This window comes from Aythya ferina (genome assembly GCF_964211825.1).
Source record: "Aythya ferina genome assembly, chromosome: Z".
Lineage (NCBI taxonomy): Eukaryota > Metazoa > Chordata > Aves > Anseriformes > Anatidae > Aythya > Aythya ferina.
The window spans coordinates 75,438,266-75,459,136 of record NC_140299.1 but is presented as its reverse complement, the minus strand read 5'-3'; the positions used below and the strand labels follow the sequence as shown (position 1 = coordinate 75,459,136).

Below are 20,871 nucleotides of genomic sequence, written 5' to 3'. Positions count from 1 at the left end.
AAAGAGATAAGTGAAAGAACAGAGTTTTTCTTTATTTTTACTTAACTCCATCTGTCTTTAAGTTAACTCCATCCCAGCCAGACCCAGTGCAACTTTTTAACAAAGCACTTGGCAACATCCATTAAATTAAAATATTAACACCATGTCTGAATGCAAACAATAAGGGCATACCTTCTCATATGTACAGTCAGGAGACTATGGAATTCATCAACTGAGAATGTCAAGAAATCCAAAAGTACAAATGGATTTAAAGAAATGCAAATTATTGATTGGAAGAAATACAAAATCTGGGTTGGATATTAGGAGAAATGTATTTACTGAAAGGATTGCGTGGCATTGGAATGGTCTGTCCTGGGAAACGGTTGAATCACCTTCCCTGGAGGTCTTCAAGAAACATGTAGACTTAGAGCTTATTAGCATGGTTTAGTGATGAACTTTAGTACTAACCTAAAGGTTGTACTAGATGGTCTTAGAGGTCTTTTCCAACCTGAATGATTCTATGAAATTACGGGAAACTTACTCTTTGGTGGTTATTGAAGTTGACTCAAACTTCAGGAAGCCAAGGAATCCATGAAGTCCATTTAAGCTTGGGCTGGTCTAAGTTTCCGTGTTTCTGACACCATTACCTTGATCAACAGGTGATTACTTTGAACAACATGAATGAATATGTGATCTTCATATAAAAGTAAAGCAAACACATTAACTTTGGTTCCAGCATATTTTTAATCAGTATCTTTCATATTTTTGACTACAGAATCCCCTTCACCTGCAAATGAGTTTAGAAAACTCATTGAGTTCTGATGCTGATGTCACTTTCTCAATCCTTGCAATGAACAACTGGTACAATTTCAGCTTGATGGTATGCCAGGAGGAGTGGAACATCACAGATTTTCTCTTCCTCACACAACAGAGCTCCAAGTTCCACCTGGGATCCATTATAAACATCACAGCAAATCTCACTTCAGCCAGTGACCTTCTGAACTACCTACAGTTTTATCTGGAGAGCATCAAAGAAACAACGTCTACTATGGTGATGTTTGGATGCGACATGGAAAAAACAAGGAGAATTTTTGAAATAACTACCCAGTTTGGTGTGATGCCTCCAGAACTTCACTGGATTATTGGGGATTCACAGAATGTAGAAGAACTGAGGACAGAAGGTTTGCCACTTGGTCTCATTGCTCATGGCAAGACAACACAATCAGTCTTTGAGCATTACGTCCAGGATGCAATGGAGCTGGTAGCAAGAGCTGTAGCAGCAGCCACCATGATTCAGCCTGAACTAGCTCTTATTCCAAGTACAATGAATTGCATGGACACAGATGAAAAAAATATCACTTCAGGGCAGTACTTATCAAAGTAAGTTTTTTTTTCTTTTCTTTTCTTTTCCTTTTTATAGCTAGCATTTGTGGTATAAAATAAAATCTTAATTTTCTCTCCTCTTCCCACCATTCTCCATGTCTTGGCCATAATGCTACCCTCCCTAATATGTGCATTTGTTTCAGTTTTTCTTCCTACTTAATTACTGCTGGAGAAATAAACTTAAACTTAGCCACAGAGGAGATGAAGCTAGTTGTGGATGAATACCCTGTTCCATGGCAGTAGAGATAGCATAGTAATTGTAGGATAGGTTACAGACTAAACTCCAAAAGTATCTTGTAATTATGCCTATGTGAGGGAAAAGTCAGGACTATTGTCAAATTCCCTCAGGTTTTGAGATACCTGAGAGAATACAAAACACAGTAAGAATATTTGGGCTACCAAAGTAATCACAGAATATAAAAGCATATGTTTGCTTTCAGGCACTTGGTAGTAGGCTTCCATGGGAAAGAAACAAAACAAAACAAAACAAACCACAACAACAACAACAAAACACCCTTGACCGTATCATAGGCCACTGATGCAGACCAAACCCTCTGTTGCTTGGTACAGGCGGCTTCTTATTCAGCTTGTAAAACTAGTCCTGTAGACTACTGCGCATCAGTGCACTGAAGTTATTTCCAAATCCACCTGGGGATTCATGTCTACAAATATTTTGGATTTGAACGTAAGGAAAAATACATGGTTCCTTTTAAAAACAAACAGAACAGTCGTTGCTAAGTATGTGAATTCATCACCTGTTTTACATCCAGTGACTGTTGCATATTTTTCCACCATTACACCTGGTTTTCAGTCTACAGATTTTAATAGATGGGGTTAGGATAAGAATTCTTGAAGCTTTTGTTATTTTTGCAACTTTTTTTTTTGAAATGCTATCTGAGATGTGTCTGCACGATGAAGTGTTAACAGCACTGCTCAAAACACAACCACTTGAGATGTTAACAGTTCCTTAGTCAGCCCTCATCCATAACATAAGGGACAAAAAAATGATTCTGAATAGTGAAATAAGTCTTGAGAGTAATATTGCACTGCTTTGTAATATATCCACCAACTTGTGATACTAATTCTGCATCATCATTCTGTCTGTTTTAACTAGATCATACCTAATTTCCTGAAAACTAAAACCCACAAACTGGCTTCTTGAAATACCAAATGTTTGAGGTAGTAGTGCTAGTAGGACAGACATTTTGAGTATTAAGGAAGAGACAAAGAGAAAGAAAAGCAAGATCACAGCTCTGTTATGTATTCCTGCATGGTATTTCTACATCATTGTTTATTCAAAAAACTGTTACCTATCACATGGACATTGACTACTGTAACTCTTGTGTTATTTTGGGAGACAAAATGCAATTTCACATCTATGAAATTTCAAGTCCCTTCATCTCAGTAAAGATATTGTGGAAAAGAAAAAAGGGTCAGAAGGTAGGAAGAAATCTGTCCTTACAAGGAATGACTGAATAGGCTGGGAAAAGAGACAGCTTATGGGGTTAGTGATAGAGGTCTACAAAATCACTAATGGAGTGGAGGTACTAGACAGTGATAAATGGTTCATTGTCTTTTTGCCTAAAAGAAGCAAGGGCAGTATGTGAAGATGAAGTCAGAAAGGTTCAAAACAAATCAAAAGCAGCAATTTGTACCACAGTACAGTGGTACAGTACAGTACAGCCAGTACACCTGTAAGGTTTCTGGCAAAACTTCAACAAATACTAGCATCTTAAGTGGGTTCAAGTGTAAGACTGAATAAAATGCCTGGAGGAGAGAACAGAGGAAGGGACACCACACAGACAACTTGCAGCAGGTTCTGGAACTCGAAATGGTTGGAAAGTGTTAGATCATTATAAGAAAATGTCATATGCTTGGCCTGCTTTTCCCTAAGCATCTGCTTGTGGACCCTATTAAAGACAAAATAACAGGTTAGATAAATCCCTGTCCTGAAGCACTGCAGCTGTTTTTGTAGCATATAAGTGAGGCAGATTCCTGATGGCCAGAACTGATGTATTTGAGGTAGCAGCATACCTATTAATTCACCCGTGTAACAGTGATTTCTGAGTCATGATGCACTGATGAGCATCTCAACAGCGACCAACCCTCTCAATTTCACGGTTGCTTTTAGGCGATCAGAGCCCCTCAAAAGTTAAAATTTTTATCTGGTGCATAACTGAGTATTTATTTACGTGTGCATTTACGTGTGCATTTCTCTTCCTGAGCTGATCCACGTACTTCAATACATAGCCTTGGGGCTGTGGTGGTTGGGATGGAGAGGTACAGGTCTTCACCACCATGGCTGCCGCGTGCAGAGAAGCATCAGGCCCACAGGCTGGCCTGCCTGGCACCTGGGCTTTTGTGGCCAATGCTGTGCTTGTACTCTGGCATTGGAGACATTTAAATGCCACCTGAGAGCAGAATAATGATGGTGAATGAGGACAAGATCTTCTCCATGGCAAAAAATGTTTTTATTGATATAGGTATTGATATGGAGATACACACAGTTAAAGACTGTGCTGCTGTAAATCTCCATCCTTAATTTCTGTCATGACAAGGTTGATTCCTTCATCCATTCCTGTCTGCTCATGGGAGCATCCTTTTTGGCAGAATGAGATACTAAAATTTCAAAGCCTCATCTTGTCTTTATAGCTTGAACTAGACTTACATCTTTAATTTGCCTTCTTGGGTAATTTCACCAGCCTGCTATTTGCCTGCCTGTTCTGACTCTTACTTTCTGGTAAATTTTCTAAGAAAGATATAGAATGGCCAAGCCATCAAGCTTGAGAGAAAATGAAATTGTTAAATTAAGTCATTCTTAAAAGTACTACAAAGATGTCTCTTCTGGATTGTGGTAGTACTATTGAAGTTGTAATGAGCAATTCTTACAGCAAAGCACATTAAAAACAGGAATAAAGGTGAAAAGAGCAGCTGGCACACTTCAGACTGCTTGGTCAAACTGAGGAGATGCTAGTAAAGCTTTGAGACAGCAATCAGCCTGCCAGTGTGATCATCAACTCACAGATAATGACACATCAAGGAAATTAATCAATTGAGGATCTGTCCCTTCACCTTTTGAAACCTGTACACATAGTCTTTCCTTAAAAATCTGTCCATAGCCCTACTGAAAAGGACCAGTTCTGGAATTTCCAATGTGTCTGTGTAATACTCAACACTTGCAACTCCACAAATTTTCATACTAGATACTGCTGCCCTAAATAATGTAGTCACATCCTCTTACCTATTTTGTAAGTTACTGAGTTTTTCCATGAAGCCCCTGGCATGAGTTTCAGTAGTACTGCATACAGCATATGAAAATGATTAGCAGCCATAGCCACTCGCATATATAACAACGTGTTGTTAAAATGTATCTCCCACATGGTTCCCCTCATTTATTTTGATTAATGTCCTGTCACTACCAAAAATATGTAACATGCAAATGAGTTGCAAAAGTAAGCCACTACCTCGATAAGGTAGCAAAGTCATACATTTAAATGCTACTAAATCTCTCAGGTAAATGCTTCTAACACAATTCAACTACAGGACAGGTACCGAGTGCTTGGTTTACTCTCATGGGCACGCTTATTTCTACACTGAAAGTCAGAGAACACAGTGCATAAATTTCACTGTTCTCATCCTACCTGTAGAAAATAAATCTAAGGCATTATTCCATAGCTTCATCTACTCCCAAAACACCAGGTCTGCAGCTTTCTAATATCCAGGTTATGCTGCTGCAATGAAAATGTGGGCCCAAATCCATCAGAACTTTGCTAATTTATTCCCCTTGGGAATTTGTCTCCCTCAATTTTGGCATTTTGTGAATTGCTAGCACTATTTTCAACACTATTTCTTTCATAATTTTATGCACAGGCACATCTACACATTCAGTTATTGTCATAGTGATGACCTCAGCATATAAACCCAGTAAGGCTTGTTAGGAGGAAATAGCTCATTTTTTTTTTGCAAAGAATGAGAAGGAGAGAGAAAACAGAAAAGTTAATGGCTACGTAAACCCTTCTTTAGTGCTTGGGATTGCCTTCTTCTGTAGATGGTGTCTTGATAATGTTTTACATGCATGAGCATGCACAAACACAGTTAAATACAAAACGCAGGCTGGGAGGAAACCACCAGTCAAACAATGGCAGAGACCACTGGTTAATGAAGTTGCAGTGTCATTTAGCTAACACTAGACTAAATGGTAAAGATTTTTAAAATGTGATTCATATTTATGTATCAGTCCTGTATACAAACACCTACATGCATTTTTAGGCATAATTCTCAGACTCAAGTAACACATGTACAGTAGCTTTTGACCGTGTTGGCTGTGTAATCTTTCTCCAAACTCAACACACTCAAAATAGGCTGCATAAGAAGAGTTTCAGAGCCATCTCTAAAAGGTTCTCACACAACTAACACTCAAAACTATATCGTTCAGTTTCTTAAATTTACTCTTTGCTGAGGGCAAAAAAATTATATGATCTGAACTCATATACAGTTTTGACTGCTGAAAATCCATCAGAATTCACCAGAAGTCATCAAAACAAAGGCTGCAGTCCAGTCAGAAGCATGCATGCACAAACAGTAGCTACGTATTTATCCTTTTTGAATCAATTTCAGGTTAGTTTTTTTCCCCCTCTAGCTATTGATAAACAATTAACACCACTTAAAGGTTATGTCTTGTCTATTGAGACTGGAATGACAACTTTAGCCTTTATACTTCTTTCAATACTCGCTTTCATCCAATTCCCAGAGCTAATGTGACGTGTTATATTCTACTATGACAGCTAAATAGTCTGTCTTCTGAATGCTTCTTACTGAAAAAATATTTGCTTCACTTACCTTACACCATATTAGCAGCAATTTAACTCAGTTGTTTCTAATGGAATCACTCTACTAAGACTTGTATAGTCTAAGTAGTGCCCCTCTACAGCCCCTATGAAATGCACAGAGGCTTTCTCATTAAAGGAGAGCAGTTCAGCTGGTCATGTTCCCATTCAGTTCCCTGCTCTTTTATCCATGTCATGTTAGCATCTTGTATAATGAGTTAGCAGAAGCTGCATTCTACATAAAGTGGTGACAACTACTAGCAAACATTGCGAGCCCAATATAAATGAAATAGTTAAGTTTACTCTGAATATCTGGGGTAGCAAAAGTCCAAAAACCTTAATGCAAAATGCACAGTGCAAAACTGGGACACTTAATGAGAGCGGGTAGGTCAAAATCTCACCTGTAAGAACATTGCTTTTGAAGATATTTTATTGTTTTAAAGAATTAAATCTGCCTGTTCTAGGGCCATCTTCTTTCACTGAATCCCTTTCCCCATTCTGAAGCGGCTTGCCAATACCAAATCTGCATTTTAAAATCCAGATTGGTTCACTTCAGAGTGCTTGAAATCTGTTGACAGCGCTTCAGTAGCCTCTATTACATAAACTAGATCTTACTGAAATTATAAGATTTTTCTTGGAAGGACATTTCATCATTTCTATTCTTCCATTTTCTTACATATTTTTGTCTAAGAAACTGACACTGATCTGGAGAGTTCAGCAGAGAATTAACCCATGTTTCATTTTCTTATGGAGGAAAGATAACTGAAAAAAAAAAAGTAAATTGTCACTCATTTTTTTCTAATAGGTAAATAGAATATTGTTTCTGAAGAGTTTCCATTTACAGTACATAAAATATGCAGGAGATAGAGTATTCCCGGTTACTTTAATCATAAATTAAGTGGCTTATTCATTGTGCTATAGGAAAGCTATGAATTATCTAGGTGTTCAACTGGATTTCCTTATCTAGTCCTTTAAACATAAATTCATGGTGTCTGCATATGGCTTGACATGTCTGCTTCTGATTTCTCTGCTTTCTCCCCGCAACAGGTTTTTAGCCAACACAACATTTGATGGCCTCAGTGGCCACATTAAGGTGAAAGGCTCCTCCGTTGTTAGCTCAGAAAACAACTTCTTCATCTGGAATCTGCAGCATGACCCTGTTGGGAATCCAATGTGGACTCGTCTGGGGAGCTGGCAAGAAGGAAAGATAGTCATGGACTATGGGATATGGCCAGAACAAACCCAGAGACATAAAAATCACATGCAACACCCCACCCGGTTGCACCTCAGAGTGGTAACTCTCATTGAGCATCCATTTGTCTTTACAAGAGATGTAGATGATGAAGGTCTTTGCCCAGCAGGGCAGCTGTGCTTAGATCCTTTGACCAATGACTCAGCTGTGCTGGATAACCTGTTTGAAACCCTTCAAGGAGGAAATGACACCGTTCCCATTGAGCTGAAGAAGTGCTGCTATGGCTACTGCATTGACCTGCTGGAGAAACTGGCTGAGGATATGAACTTTGATTTTGATTTATATATTGTTGGTGATGGAAAGTATGGAGCCTGGAAGAACGGCCACTGGACAGGACTGGTGGGAGACCTTCTTTCTGGGACAGCTCATATGGCAGTGACATCCTTTAGCATTAACACTGCCCGCAGCCAAGTGATTGATTTCACCAGCCCTTTCTTTTCAACCAGCTTGGGTATATTGGTTAGGACCAAAGACACTGCGGCTCCAATTGGAGCCTTTATGTGGCCACTTCACTGGACTATGTGGCTGGGGATATTTGTCGCATTGCACATCACAGCTATATTCCTCACCTTATATGAATGGAAAAGTCCTTTTGGGATGACCCCCAAGGGAAGGAACAGGAACAAAGTCTTCTCTTTCTCATCTGCTCTCAATGTCTGCTATGCGATCTTGTTTGGAAGAACAGCTGCCATCAAACCTCCCAAGTGCTGGACTGGAAGATTTTTAATGAATCTATGGGCTATTTTCTGTCTGTTTTGTTTGTCCACATACACAGCCAACCTAGCTGCTGTCATGGTAGGAGAGAAAATCTATGAAGAGCTTTCTGGAATACATGACCCAAAGGTAAAGCATGTCTATTGTTATTAACTCAGCCTTTTCTTCTTCCTAGTTGAAACTCACTGCTGCACAGTTTATGGTTTCTAATAAAATCAGAAAGCAACCTGTCTGCAAAAGAGCAGTTACACTACAGTTAATGATCATCTCATGTCATTTCAGTAGAAACATCCACTGAGAGATCTTTAAATATCCACAGAAGTGTAGGGGTTTATTTCAAAGATCTGTGGTAAGGAAGGTGGTCAAGGATTTTGTTTTTACTCACTGCAGAGATGATAAGTGGCTTCTATATGCAGATTCAGGGTTAGATTTCAGTTCCAAAGTCTCTTTGGCTGCAGTTTTGATCAGTTGGCTGATTTGGTGATTTATTCAACCATGCACACAGCATGGATACAAAACCACTGGTGTTCTAGGTAGGGTTTTGTTAGTATTTCAGATGTCCTAACAGTACTTACAAGGGCATTACTGGCAAAATTCCCCATGAATGCTAAATGAAATGGAAAAGAACAGAAATTGTTTGAAAAATTCTACCTTCTGCATCAAAACAGTGGGATTCACTTCATGAGTAGTCAAACATTTGATTTGCAATGTCATACTGGGAAATGTACACTGGAGGGAATGGATTATATAGTAGACAACTTGTTTGCAAATAGCTCAGAAAAACATAGTGGGAAGGCAAGGAAAAATGCAAAATCAGGATTGTTCACACCTGCTCTCTCCCTCAATCCCAAGAGGGGGGGTGTGAAGCAAATTTTGGATGGAATTTAAGTCTCAGCCAAATTCCCCAGTCCAACAATTTTAAAAGACTATTCTGATTTTATTTGCCACAAAGTAATGATCATGAATAAAAGAGAGCAGAAGGGTTTATGCAAAGAGTTCAAGGCTGCAGGTGACACAAGAGCAGGCATCTTCTTCAATTGTGTCTAGGGAGCAGGATGACAACAGCAAATTTTCCTTGTTTGTTTGGTGCTTTCTCCAGCAAAAGCATGATTCATGGTATTGTTAACAATTTTATACTCATGACTTAACTGCTGGTACATAGCTATGAAACTGCCTCCCACTGGTCTCAGGTAGTTGAACTAAATACAACATTGTACCACTAGAATAAGTCGCCTCAAGAATGCAAGAACTGATCATTTATTTTACTTTCATAAATTTTGAAATTAAAGGGTATATATGTCTCTCTTCTGTGTTAGTGGTATTTTGCATTCAGACTGATGACCATTCAGTTTTGATTTTGTGAGTACAAATTCTGACTCACTTTTTCCAACATAATCTAGATCCTTTCTTTCAGTAATATTTTAAACAAAACAAAGTTTTCTGTGGTTGGCCTAAGGCCTTCTGATCTATGACTTAAACCAAGTTTCTATTAATAATCCCCCTTTCTCCTCCCAGAAAAATGTTACATATTCTACATCCGTAAGTTCACTAAGCCTCAAAACTGCTGAAATCATGTATATGTTTTATTCAGAGCATTCTGAGTGAGTAAATGAGAGCCTTTCAGTCATTGTTGTATAAGCCATAACATGGACTTGAAAATTAAGTTAGTCCTGCTCTTTGCATGAGCATTACCTTCATCAAATCAAATCACATCAGATTACATCCTATTTTTCTGCATCATTATTGTGACCACACATAGAGTTCCTAAGAGAGATATTGGGAAATTTCTGCAATTTTAAGAAGATGAAATTATTTTAAAGCTGCATGGTAAAACTTCTCCATCAGGTTACAAAATTGGGCACAGAGTATTGAAGCATACTGGGAACTGAAAACATGGGTCCTAGGCCTGAATAAAAACAACATTGACTGATGGTTTGGGGTTAATCAGCTCAGTGATCCCAGTAAATCAGTGGCATTATCAGCCTTCTCAAGACAGCCATTTCTCTGCTTCATGAAACAAAGCTCAGCGTCTGAACAGTTACCAATGTAGGAATAAAACAAGTAGATTTTATGGGACAAGATCACTTGATGTGACATGAACTGCAAAATAGTTCCAGGTATTTCATTCACGCATTTGCTTCTGAAGTCTTAGTGTGTAAGAGCAGTTATAATAGTAAATGCACTGTTTTAACCTCTTCTCACACAAAGCCTGGGCTGTACCTTTGCAAAGTGCTCTCTGATGTGTAAAGCTTAGGCTTAGGAGATGTTTGCAGCACAGCAGTTTTAGAAGTACACCCACGAGTTTAGTTAGTTCTAGTTCCTTAAAATAATTTGTATGTGATTTGAATATTTTTCTCTTTTTCAGATCTGCTTGCCTCTTTTTTTTTTTTTTTTTGAAAAAGATGGCAACAAGATGCAAAAATAATCTTTTTAATATCAATGTGCTTTTAAATATTCTCCTACTGCTCTCTATACAGGTATGCCTTTGTACTGTGCTTTTGAAAAGTATTTAAAAAACAAAGCCCAAAATAGATGAGCAACCTTCTTGAGTTGATGTAAAACATACAACTTCTTTAAGCTGGCAGCCACAAACAAAAAATCCCATCTGAGACTGAAAGCAGTCAGAAGAGAAGGCAAGTTGGGAAAAACTGAAAGTCTTTGTCAAGATGAGAAACCTGATATCTAAAGTCAATATTTCCAGGAGTATATATATTCTTTCTTTTCTGCTTAAAGATAAACAACATCTGCCTTTCTAGAAAAACACAGATTACAGCAGTGATGTTTAATTGGACCGAGCAGTACAGTGTTTAGCAAGTGCTCGGTATAGCTGTACAAAGGAGACATGGTCCTTCTGTGCTGCTGGAGCCTCAAAGTTACAACCTCTTCATTAGAAATAACAGAAAATGAAGTCAACAGAGATCTTACAGATCTCTCAACCAGACCTGCAAATCTTACACAATTTAGACCATCATCTCTTCCCAGTGCAAACCAGCAGACGTATTTTGGGGAAGAAACGTTCACTTGAATACATTTTCAGGCTGCTGTTTGAGCAGAAGAAGACAGCTGCAGGGCTGAATGTGCTGTTTATCCGGGTGAAAGTTGCTGCAGTGCCTTGATCCCCCACCTGAAGCAGCAGACCACCTTCAACACCATGTGGCAAATAAATTTAAAAGCTTGCTTGCATATAGAAGATAGAGAAAAGCATTTTATTTGGATCATTTTATACTGCTTTCATCCCTTCTCTCATCTGAATCCCAGGTGCTTATTTCAATTGTTCTTCTAATGTCACATTGTTGGATGAACAAAAAAATATATGGCATTCCTCTTCTTCAGACTGCTTGGCAGACTGTGTATCTGTTGCATAAACTCAACTTCTGTACAAGCTCTGTTTTTCAGCCTACAAGCACGCAAACCAGCAGGCTGCCTTTGAGCTGGTCTGGTCATTTGTCCTGCCTACCTGTCACGGCCTGGAAGGCAACTGGCATGATTCCTGACATCTCCCCCATCTGCTTACCACCTTGTTTATTTCATAGCTCCTTAGGCCCCTGACGTTGTGATCAGTCTCAGCTGAAGAAGTCACCCACTGCCCAACGTTTTAATCCTTCGCTGGTGCCAGTGCACATTTCCACAGCGGCAAGACCGGGTTGCAGAAGGTAACACATTAAAACTGACTGCTGCTGGAGCAGCACCGAGGTATGCAGAGGGGGACAGATGAGTCTGGCTGCTGTCTGTTCCCTTGCTGACAGGCATTTGTTTCTCTGTGACTGCATTACAGACCAACAGCAGCACGCTGAGTACGCAGCCGGCAGGCACGGGTGGAGCAGAGAAGGGGAACAATGATAAGCAAGGGGCTCTGGGTAGAAAAAAAAAGAATTTGCTGCCAGGCTGCTTCATAATCATGTATTCTTATGGCTGTTGTGTCGTTTATTCAGTCTTGTGACAAGCCCAGATATTTTACATCTTAGTTTCTGGAATGGTTTCCATAAAGGAATACCATCTGCGTGTGCGTGATCTGGGTCTCGCTGCCACGGGCAGGGAAAAGAGATTTTCTGTAAGTACATAGGCAGTCACAGCGCCTTTCTTTGCCCAGCAACTCTTTAGAATAAGGCCTGGATCCAGTATGACTCCTCACTGTCAAATCCCCAAATGAAGTTCTGGTGTACAGGCTCTCCCCAGGGAGCAGGGGTTGTCAGTAGCAAGTTTTGAAGCAGGGACTTTGCTTGCAGGCTTCTAATGCAATATTCTACGTTGGAAATGCACAGTAAAAGTCAGGAGCATATTGAGTTGTCCAGATAACTTGAGGCAGAATGACTGTGGAAGCCCAGAGGACCGAAGACTCATCTCAAACATGCCAACAAGAAAGCATACAGCAGCAGAAGCTGAAGGGCTGGACAGACTTTCCAGGAGGTGATCCATCACCTGGCCTCTCTTTCTGCTAATAAAGGTGTCATGCCTTCCACCATGTAACAAGCTTTTTAGGCGTTACCCTACCATTGTCACAGATGTATCAGCTGTAAGCTCTTCTTTGCCAAACTGAGTATTCGCTTAGCATCTAGCATCTATGTCTGTTAATTTAGCATGGCTATATGTTGATCTGTCTGGATAACTTTGTCTTCCAAACACTATTACAATGGCAAAGTTACTCTCCACATTGTAATTTGATATTAAATATCATGCCTATAGAGACTCATTTAGCAAAAAGCGCTGTGCTTGCCTGTGAATCCCACCATCAGTTAATTTTCTTGTGTTATCTCACCTAACTTCACATGTCCACAGTGGAGACATTGCAGGTGATTTACTTAGTCTAGTATGCTTTCACGATTAGTTGGGAGAGGCAGGCACATCTGGCTGAGTCCTCTGTTGAAGACGCTTTGGGATGAGATCACTCAGACCCTGAAACTGTCTGCTTCTCTCCTTCATGCACAATGACGATGGAGCATATCTCGCAAATGATATAGAGTCCCCAAAGAATACACTGGACACCCACAATCACTCTGACAAGCCCCATCTGGCATGTCCTTCCAGACACCTTGGCGTGCTTTGGAATTAATCCTCAGAAATATCTGATGCTCTCTCCCAGCAATCTTCAATCCACTGCCGTGCCACCAGAACACCTGCTTTTATGAGCTGTCCATCTGTTTATTACAAGACTAAGCACTTTGAATAATCCAAACAAGATTACTGAGATATTGTTATTCAGGAATTCAATGTTTACAATCACCTAGCTTTTCATCTCTAAATTTAAAATGTAAAATGCGAGGGTGCAAAGTCTCACATCTTGATTTATGAAAATCTAAGTTAATTTAGAAGCTTTATGGTTATGATTGTATCAGCTGAAAACTCATTGTTACATGTAGTGTTAAAACAATCCAGAAATACCAACTGGTGAGTAACTGCAGATGAGATTTAGCAATATCAAACCACAGAAAAGGAAAGCTTCAGCCACTTTATAGGCCTTTTTCACAGTTAGAGGCATGAGCCAAACAATATTGCATTTAATGAGATTTTCCTCTGAGTCCAACAAGCTTTAGAGCGAGGTCATAACTGTTACGCGTTTATTGATAAATTTTCTTCCTGAAAAAAAGAAGTCTTGTAAGAATTACACCAACGCAAATGCACTTAAATTCTGCTGTGGTCTTTCACTGCATCAGCCTAAGAGGAATCATTATCAAGAGTGCTACTTATACTGCTATGTATTAAATATATAATGAAACAGCAACTATTTAAATATGCATTAAATGCATTAAATTGTATGACAAAAAACAATCAACAACCTCAGAGGAGTTAACAGAAATCTTATTGCTCCCATGGGGTTTTTTATCTGTCCAGGACTGCATGATTCATTTATTTTCAGAGTTACAAGAAGTTGGCTGCAATGTCTAGAGAGCATAAATTTCTGTGCGGGAAGTTACTGGACACGGGAAGGTCATGACTGACAGCATCACAGCCTGCTAATTAGTGTGTGGTGCCTTTCTGAGTATTAATAAGTCAGTGAAGGATTTGAACTCAGGAGGACTTTTTATGTCATGGAGACCAGACAAAATGAAAAAAATATCAAATGAAAGAGAAATTAAGTATGAAACTGAAGAGTCGGAATGAAGAACAGGCATTGCAGACTAATCTCATATGTGCATGAAGGGCATGCCTGCAATGTATGGAGGTCAAATCTCGGCTTCTTTATCTCCCCTGTGCAGTTTATGGTGGTGAAGACTTAACTTGTTTAGCTTCCCTATCACCTTGTTAAAGATTTCTCCTAAAGTTATGGCTTTGAAGATTCAGAATGTGGATGGTTTGGATTTTTTTCCGTGTTGATATCCAACATATCAGACAGCCCCATTCTCCAAATCGAGTCTCCTTTCTCTTCAAAACCTATTTTTTGTGCCTTTTTACCAACAATCATCCTTGTGGTATCTTTGTCTATTATCCCCTGCTGCTCCAGGTCTTCCTCTACATAGAGTGATTTGTTCTGTCACCCACTGTCTTGAGTACTCCTTACCTCACCTTGCTGTTTGATCCAAAGCAGATAGGCAACAGGGTGGAAGAGAGGAAGTCCTGCTGTCTTCATTTCTCTTGAAGAACATCATGAAGGTTGATCTTTCAGCACCAGAAGAATGTCTTCTAGGATTTTCCCAGCCATCTTCACATCAGTTTCTTACTCTCAAGCTGCAATGTACCTGTATGTCATGTCAATGAAAGCGAGCCCATCACTGGAAAAAGCAGCTGCATTGTAGATGAGGCTGAGACCCCTGCAAGAAATAAAGCAAGCAGATGAAGATGAGGAGAAGGTGCTGCTGAAGTAATTGGCAAAGAACAGAGGACAGAGAAGACACATAAGGTTGATCTTATCTCCTGGCAGATGGAGGATCATTGTACAGCTGACTTAGCAGCATGAAGGAAATTTATTAGTGTTCACGGCCATTGTGATCTATAAAAACACACCTGGGTACCAGCAGTTCCTAATGATAGAAGTCCTCAGTCAGCACCAGCACTGCTGGATTTCAGGGATGCCAAGAGGTCAAGCCGCCTGGAAAGAATCATAGTTCTCACGGAATACAATGAGATTTGACTGAACACCAGGTAAAGTCAAGTAGTGTTGTCCATATTTCACTGAGGCCTTTCAAGAGGCCAAGGCATCTAAATGACCCCATCATTTTTCTTTTAGTCTTTGTGCTTCACACATGCTTCATTGTTCAAAATTGATTCCAAGAAGAAAAACAAAAGCCCAAAACATTTAGTTTCAACAATGTATGTACTGATAACTAAGGACTCCCTCTGATTTACTGTCATTTGGTGCTTTAGAAAAAAAGATAGCAGATAACATTTTTGAGAAATCAGAGTTGTGCTGGTAGACAGTTCCACAGTCAGTGATTGGAAAGCTCTGGTGTCCCTACAGGCAAAGTGCTAATCACATTAATTTCTTATAACTAGTGACCCATTTGCAACATGAAACTGCTGCCTGTTCTTTTTCCAGAAGCTACAGAGCACAACCCCTACCCTCCAAGTTTAGGCAGTGCCACTGTAGAGGACAGCGTTCATGCTCTGGCACCTGGGGGACAAGTGCCAGAGGGCAGGAGGACTGGCAGGATGGCCCTGATTGACCAGCAACAGCTGGAGCAGAAAGATTTTGTAAGAAAAATGATTTGAAAGACGTTTGTTTTGAAGCTTGGGGGTGAGGAAGCTACCTCCATGATATGCTGCTGTAATATTAGGTGTCCCCTTCCATACCTTGGCTGATACTAGAGAGCTCTTTGGCAGTTTTTCATCAGCAAACCTGAAACCCAGGATGGAAGGCCAGGAGGGACTATTTAACCAGAAAACTCCCATGCATCTTTGATACCAAACACGTATACAGCCAAGCAGCTCTCTTTCCCTTCTGATTTGGAAAGGACTTCACCTTAAAGCAGCATTAGCCCTGTTTACAGGTGGGAGGTGGAAGAACACCGTATGAAGTGACAGTCCGGAGCATTTCTATGGCTGCTTTGTGCTGCTGAAGTACATCTGGAACCAGTGATCTATTTTCTGTTGGGAATTACATCCCTGTTTTTCCCTTTAGTCTATCAATTTTGCCTGTAACTATTACACATACTGTCTTGCAGTTCTCAACTCTCCTAGAATAAATCCCAGCTGAAGGATCCCTCTGTCCAGAAAAAAAGTGCTATTAAAAACAGAGATAAGCACACCCTGAAGTTTATATTCACCACCATTCTGTTCTTACAAATCTTATTGGACTAAGACACTGCCCAGCATCTCAATCAGCAAAACAATCCTTGGAAATTAATACCTTTGCAGACCAGAGTGCCCAGTTTCACCCCTTAGCAATGCAGCTTCTGTGGCACACAGAGGAGCAAAGCAGTTTTTAATTAATTCTTAGCAGTCACACAAGGAGTATCAGTAAAGAAGCTTTGTATTTTTAAACAGAGATCTTAGATTTTTTTCATACACACTTAGGTTGAAATACAGAAGAATAAACTCTCAGTACTGGACTGTGCATTGGTTCCCAGATTGAAACTGCTCATTGACTTCAATGCAGCTGTAAAGATTTATGCCAACTAATGACCTAGCTGAGTTGGATTCTAAGTGACAGGATTTTAACAAAATCTGACATTATCCTGGCAAGCCAATAATCAGCTCCACTGACACTTCTTGCAATAGAGAAAGGAAAGCAAGCTTTCAGATGTATCCTGCATGCACCATCTCCTGGAGTCCCTGGGAACATCTCCACATCCCAAGACTGAACACACGGGACAGCTTTTGAACAAAGCTTTCACTTCCAGAAGTTCAGCTGTGAATTTTCATCTGCTAAAATTTGAAATTCATCTGCTTCACTATGAATAATTTTCTTTTCTTTCATCCTTCTCTGCACCCCATAAATATTCACAAGAGTTTAGCTTTCAAAAATTCTTGCAGATAAGTTGGGAAAAGCCCATGAACATAGTTCTACTTTGTTTTTAATTTTGTTTGTTTTGTTCTTTTTACCCTGAAACTTTGCTTGGTATTAGCAATTGAATTTCCTCTATCAGTGGGCCATGAGAAATCTATTAGCAGGTAGGCGACCACTTAAAAGTTTAGGTTAAGGAAGGCAAAATAAAAAGCTACTGATTCATAAAGGCTCGTTGCAAAACAGACTCTAAAAGCATGTCAGCCCTTCACAGCAGAGCAGACCACTTAATGCCACCACACTCCAGCAGTTAACAACCAAAACTGAACATTTCTTCCAGAGTCTGCAGCAGTTGCCTGGCAAAGATCGTGCTGGCTCCAGCAGCCTGCTTGCTGATATGTGGGGTGACCATTAAACACTACACTCAGTATTACACCAGGTAACCAATAATAGCACAGGGCAGAACTAATGAAACCTTTTCAGAATATTTTTTCCTCTAAGGTTTTTGTAAAACTTATGGAAGTGTTTTCAGTCTTGTTCACCCTTTCTATACCCTATTAAAATTAAAACACAGTATCGTGGGTTGTGGTAAAAGCTGAATCCGTGTTACCTCTGCATCCACCACTGCAGCGTGCAGTCACTGCCACTGCAACTCACTGCATACTGGGTTGCCCCTTCTGTGGAGGTGAGGAAAGGAGAGGCTAGCTGAATGAATGGTGAAGTCATGATCATGATTTGAGATGCTGATTAGAAACAGTCCCAGGACCAGTCTTTCTTAAACCAGCTATCAGTGTGCACAAAATGATCTTGAATCAAATTCATTGAGACAGTTACTGCACCCCATCAGTCAAGTACTGGGGAAAAATTGCCTAGAATTCAGTCATTTATGGGTATATTGATTTATCTGCTTATAGAAAATAGCCATAATTCCACTTCCTTACAGTTTCTCTGCTTAGAACTTCCTTATCTCTTCAGCATTCCCTGCAAGCTCAAACTCCACAGGATCAGAAGGAAGCAAAGCCAAACCTCACTTCAGCAAGTCCACCAGGCCAGTTCATGCTTCAGCATAACTCCTGTCATTTTGAGACCCCACAATGCTTCATTCATTAAGTACTCTGGACACGCAGCCCAGTATCTCCTGTCTCAGTGATAGGCTTCTGTGAAAGTATCCATAAATACAGTGGATGCATTGCGATCAGCTAGTCACTCCCTGTTCAACTTCTCCTTATTCACATAGAAATGCAGAGAGCTATTTACTCAGGAGGACCATGAAGATGTGACAGAGAACTTCTACAAGAAAAAATTGTTCTTCTCACTGAGTAGTTTCACTGCCCCTATTCTACTGCCAGTCTTTTTGGAACTGAGATCATCTTTTCACTGTATTTATATTCTGAACACCTAGGTTTCCTACACACTGCAGGAATACATGACAACCAAATGCGATGCAAACCTCAGAATGGTAGTAGAGACAGCAACCAGAGCACCAAGGGGGAAAAGTCTTTGAGACAAACCTAGTTTCTCAGCAGTGAAAGTTCTGAAAGTTTATTCAGAAGCCAGAATCTGCCAGAAAGATCTCCAAACACAACAGCCAACTTTGGAGGTTAACTCCTAGTAGCATCTTATGCATTTTCAGCTTTAAATCCCAACTTGCACAGGACATTTCTATGCCTAAGTATTTTCAGGTCTGAGTCTAGGTGATCTCAGCCTAGCTGACGGTACTGAATGCAGTGGCACTGTATTACATAAACTGGAATGTGCCAAGTAATTCAAATCCCTGACATTTAGGATTTTATTTTTCTGTTTCTGCTCCTGTGGTTTTATCACATTGGTATTTTCATGCATAATTGGCACCCCAAGGCATAGATGTATGCACATACCCAATTCTTCTCAACATCTTCCTCCCAAATAAAACACTAGCTCTCCACTTCCCACTCAGCAGATGTTTTAACAACAGAAGACAGAAACCAAGAAGATCCAGAAGTAAGGTGGCATGCCAATGGAAATGGTGTCTGTAGCATTTGCTTTCAGCAAATTTGTTTCCCAAACATTGTTTGTCTAGTAGCACAATGCTATACAAAGTACAGAAGACTCAGAGAAGTCCCGAAGCTTTTCCTGGCACTTTCAGAGAGGATGGGTGTTCTGCAGAACTCTGGAGTTTCCTTAACCTCTGAGTGACCTGAGCCTCAGTGCTCAAGTGATTCAACTAACACTTCACCTTCTCAGCACCTTGAACCACTGCCCCTACCCTGGATACCATGTTTTCTTACACAGTGAGACTTGCCCTTAGGAACACCAGCATATTCATCCCACTTTAGATATGTCCTCAGAGACCACAGGGACAGCCTTGGTACCCTAATTACAGAAAGCATACTTACTTTCCAGAGGTCTTTAGCTTTTCTTCTGCACCTTTGCCCTGCTCTTCCCAGGAGCATGTTGTAGGCCTTCCACGATTTCTTTCTTCAGAGAAGATTGGTTATCTTCCTGAACCACTCGCAGACCTGTGCCACAAGATCCTTTAGTCTTAGCATTTCACAGCCCTGCATATGTGAAGTCAGAGTGCTGACTGAAGAAGATAAGTGATCAGTCCCGTCTGGCACTACATCCATTTCTTCTTTCTTGAGCTGGCCCCACATGCTAACCCAGATCCAAATGGGAGGCCTCCACGTGCATCATAACTTCATGTGCACCAGCTATCTCACAGTAGACAGGGGAGACGGTTTTAAAAAACAATCGGGATAACACCTGAAAGGCTACAAACTGGCCACCTCAGTTTTCAACCATGATGCATGCACCCAGGTCCTTTCAGGGGGTGAGCACGCCTGGGCTCTGCTCTGTCCTCCGGCAGCTCCCGGTGGTGCCCTCCTGCTTCTCCCAGTCCATAGCTCAGCACTGTACTTTGCTGAGTGGTGTGCTGTGGTGGCCTCGCTGGCTAATACTCAAATGTCTGGTTAAACAGCAACGAGCCCCATGCACTGCAGCAATGCTCAATTCCCGTGCACTGTGTTGGAGAGGCTACTTAGAAGTGCACAGAGTCAGCCTTCTGGCTGAGGACCTGTTGCAGTTAGGAGCAATGACCCTTTTAGAAAATGAGTGATTTCCTTTTCTCCCAGGCCTTCAGAAGGGAGGTCTGGCAGTTAAAGAGATGAATAAAGAGAGAGAGATCACCTGTACCTATATAACCTCTATAACTTTTTCAATGCTTTGTCACATTGGGACCAACTTGTCTCCCAAAAAGGCTGAAAGCTCCTCTCTAGGATAGAACAAACCCTGTTCTTTTGACTTTTTACAGCATTAGATACATGATTTTGGAGGCACCTTGAAAGGTTATTTAAAATGAGAGCAAGGATGGCTCTTGCCACCACCTGGAGATGGATTTGCAGCCTTTGTGTTTGTTTATTTTAATCATACTTGCATCACCAGCAAATCTCCTGCTACTCTACAGATGCAAAAATTGTTAGCAGTTCCTGGTGCCCATTACCTGCTTTGTAATGGTTATTCACCTTTCATACTGACTAAGTTTTTAATGAAAAAACACAACAGCATATAGACAGAAGTGCAGTCTTCACATATTAAAAATACCTCTAATTTGAATTGCTGTCTTTTCTCCATGAGACAGCTTTTATACTTGCTATTACTGATACCAGAAATAAGTAACTGCCTCCACCAAATCACCAGTTTAAAAAGTAAATTCCTGAATCTTCAAATTGTGGTTCTTAAAATGCTGTTATTTTAGAGTTAATGTTTTCAAGGATTTCTCTGAAGTCCTAAGTATTAGGATTGTGTGACTTGTTTTTGGCAAAACTCTTTTCAATACAGAATTCTTAAGATCTAAGAAACAC

General features: G+C 40.2%; 1 protein-coding gene across 1 annotated transcript in view; it reads left to right on the top strand.

The window, feature by feature from the left end:
• GRIN3A (glutamate ionotropic receptor NMDA type subunit 3A) overlaps nt 1-20,871 on the top strand; it is a gene marked incomplete at its 5' end in the record, with an annotated part of 77,070 nt that overhangs the window by 29,229 nt on the left and 26,970 nt on the right. Inside the window, 2 exons of the mRNA XM_084503952.1 lie at nt 755-1,359; nt 7,236-8,283. Of these exons, the coding sequence (XP_084360078.1) occupies nt 755-1,359; nt 7,236-8,283 (1,653 nt within the window). The remainder of the gene's footprint in view (nt 1-754; nt 1,360-7,235; nt 8,284-20,871) is intronic.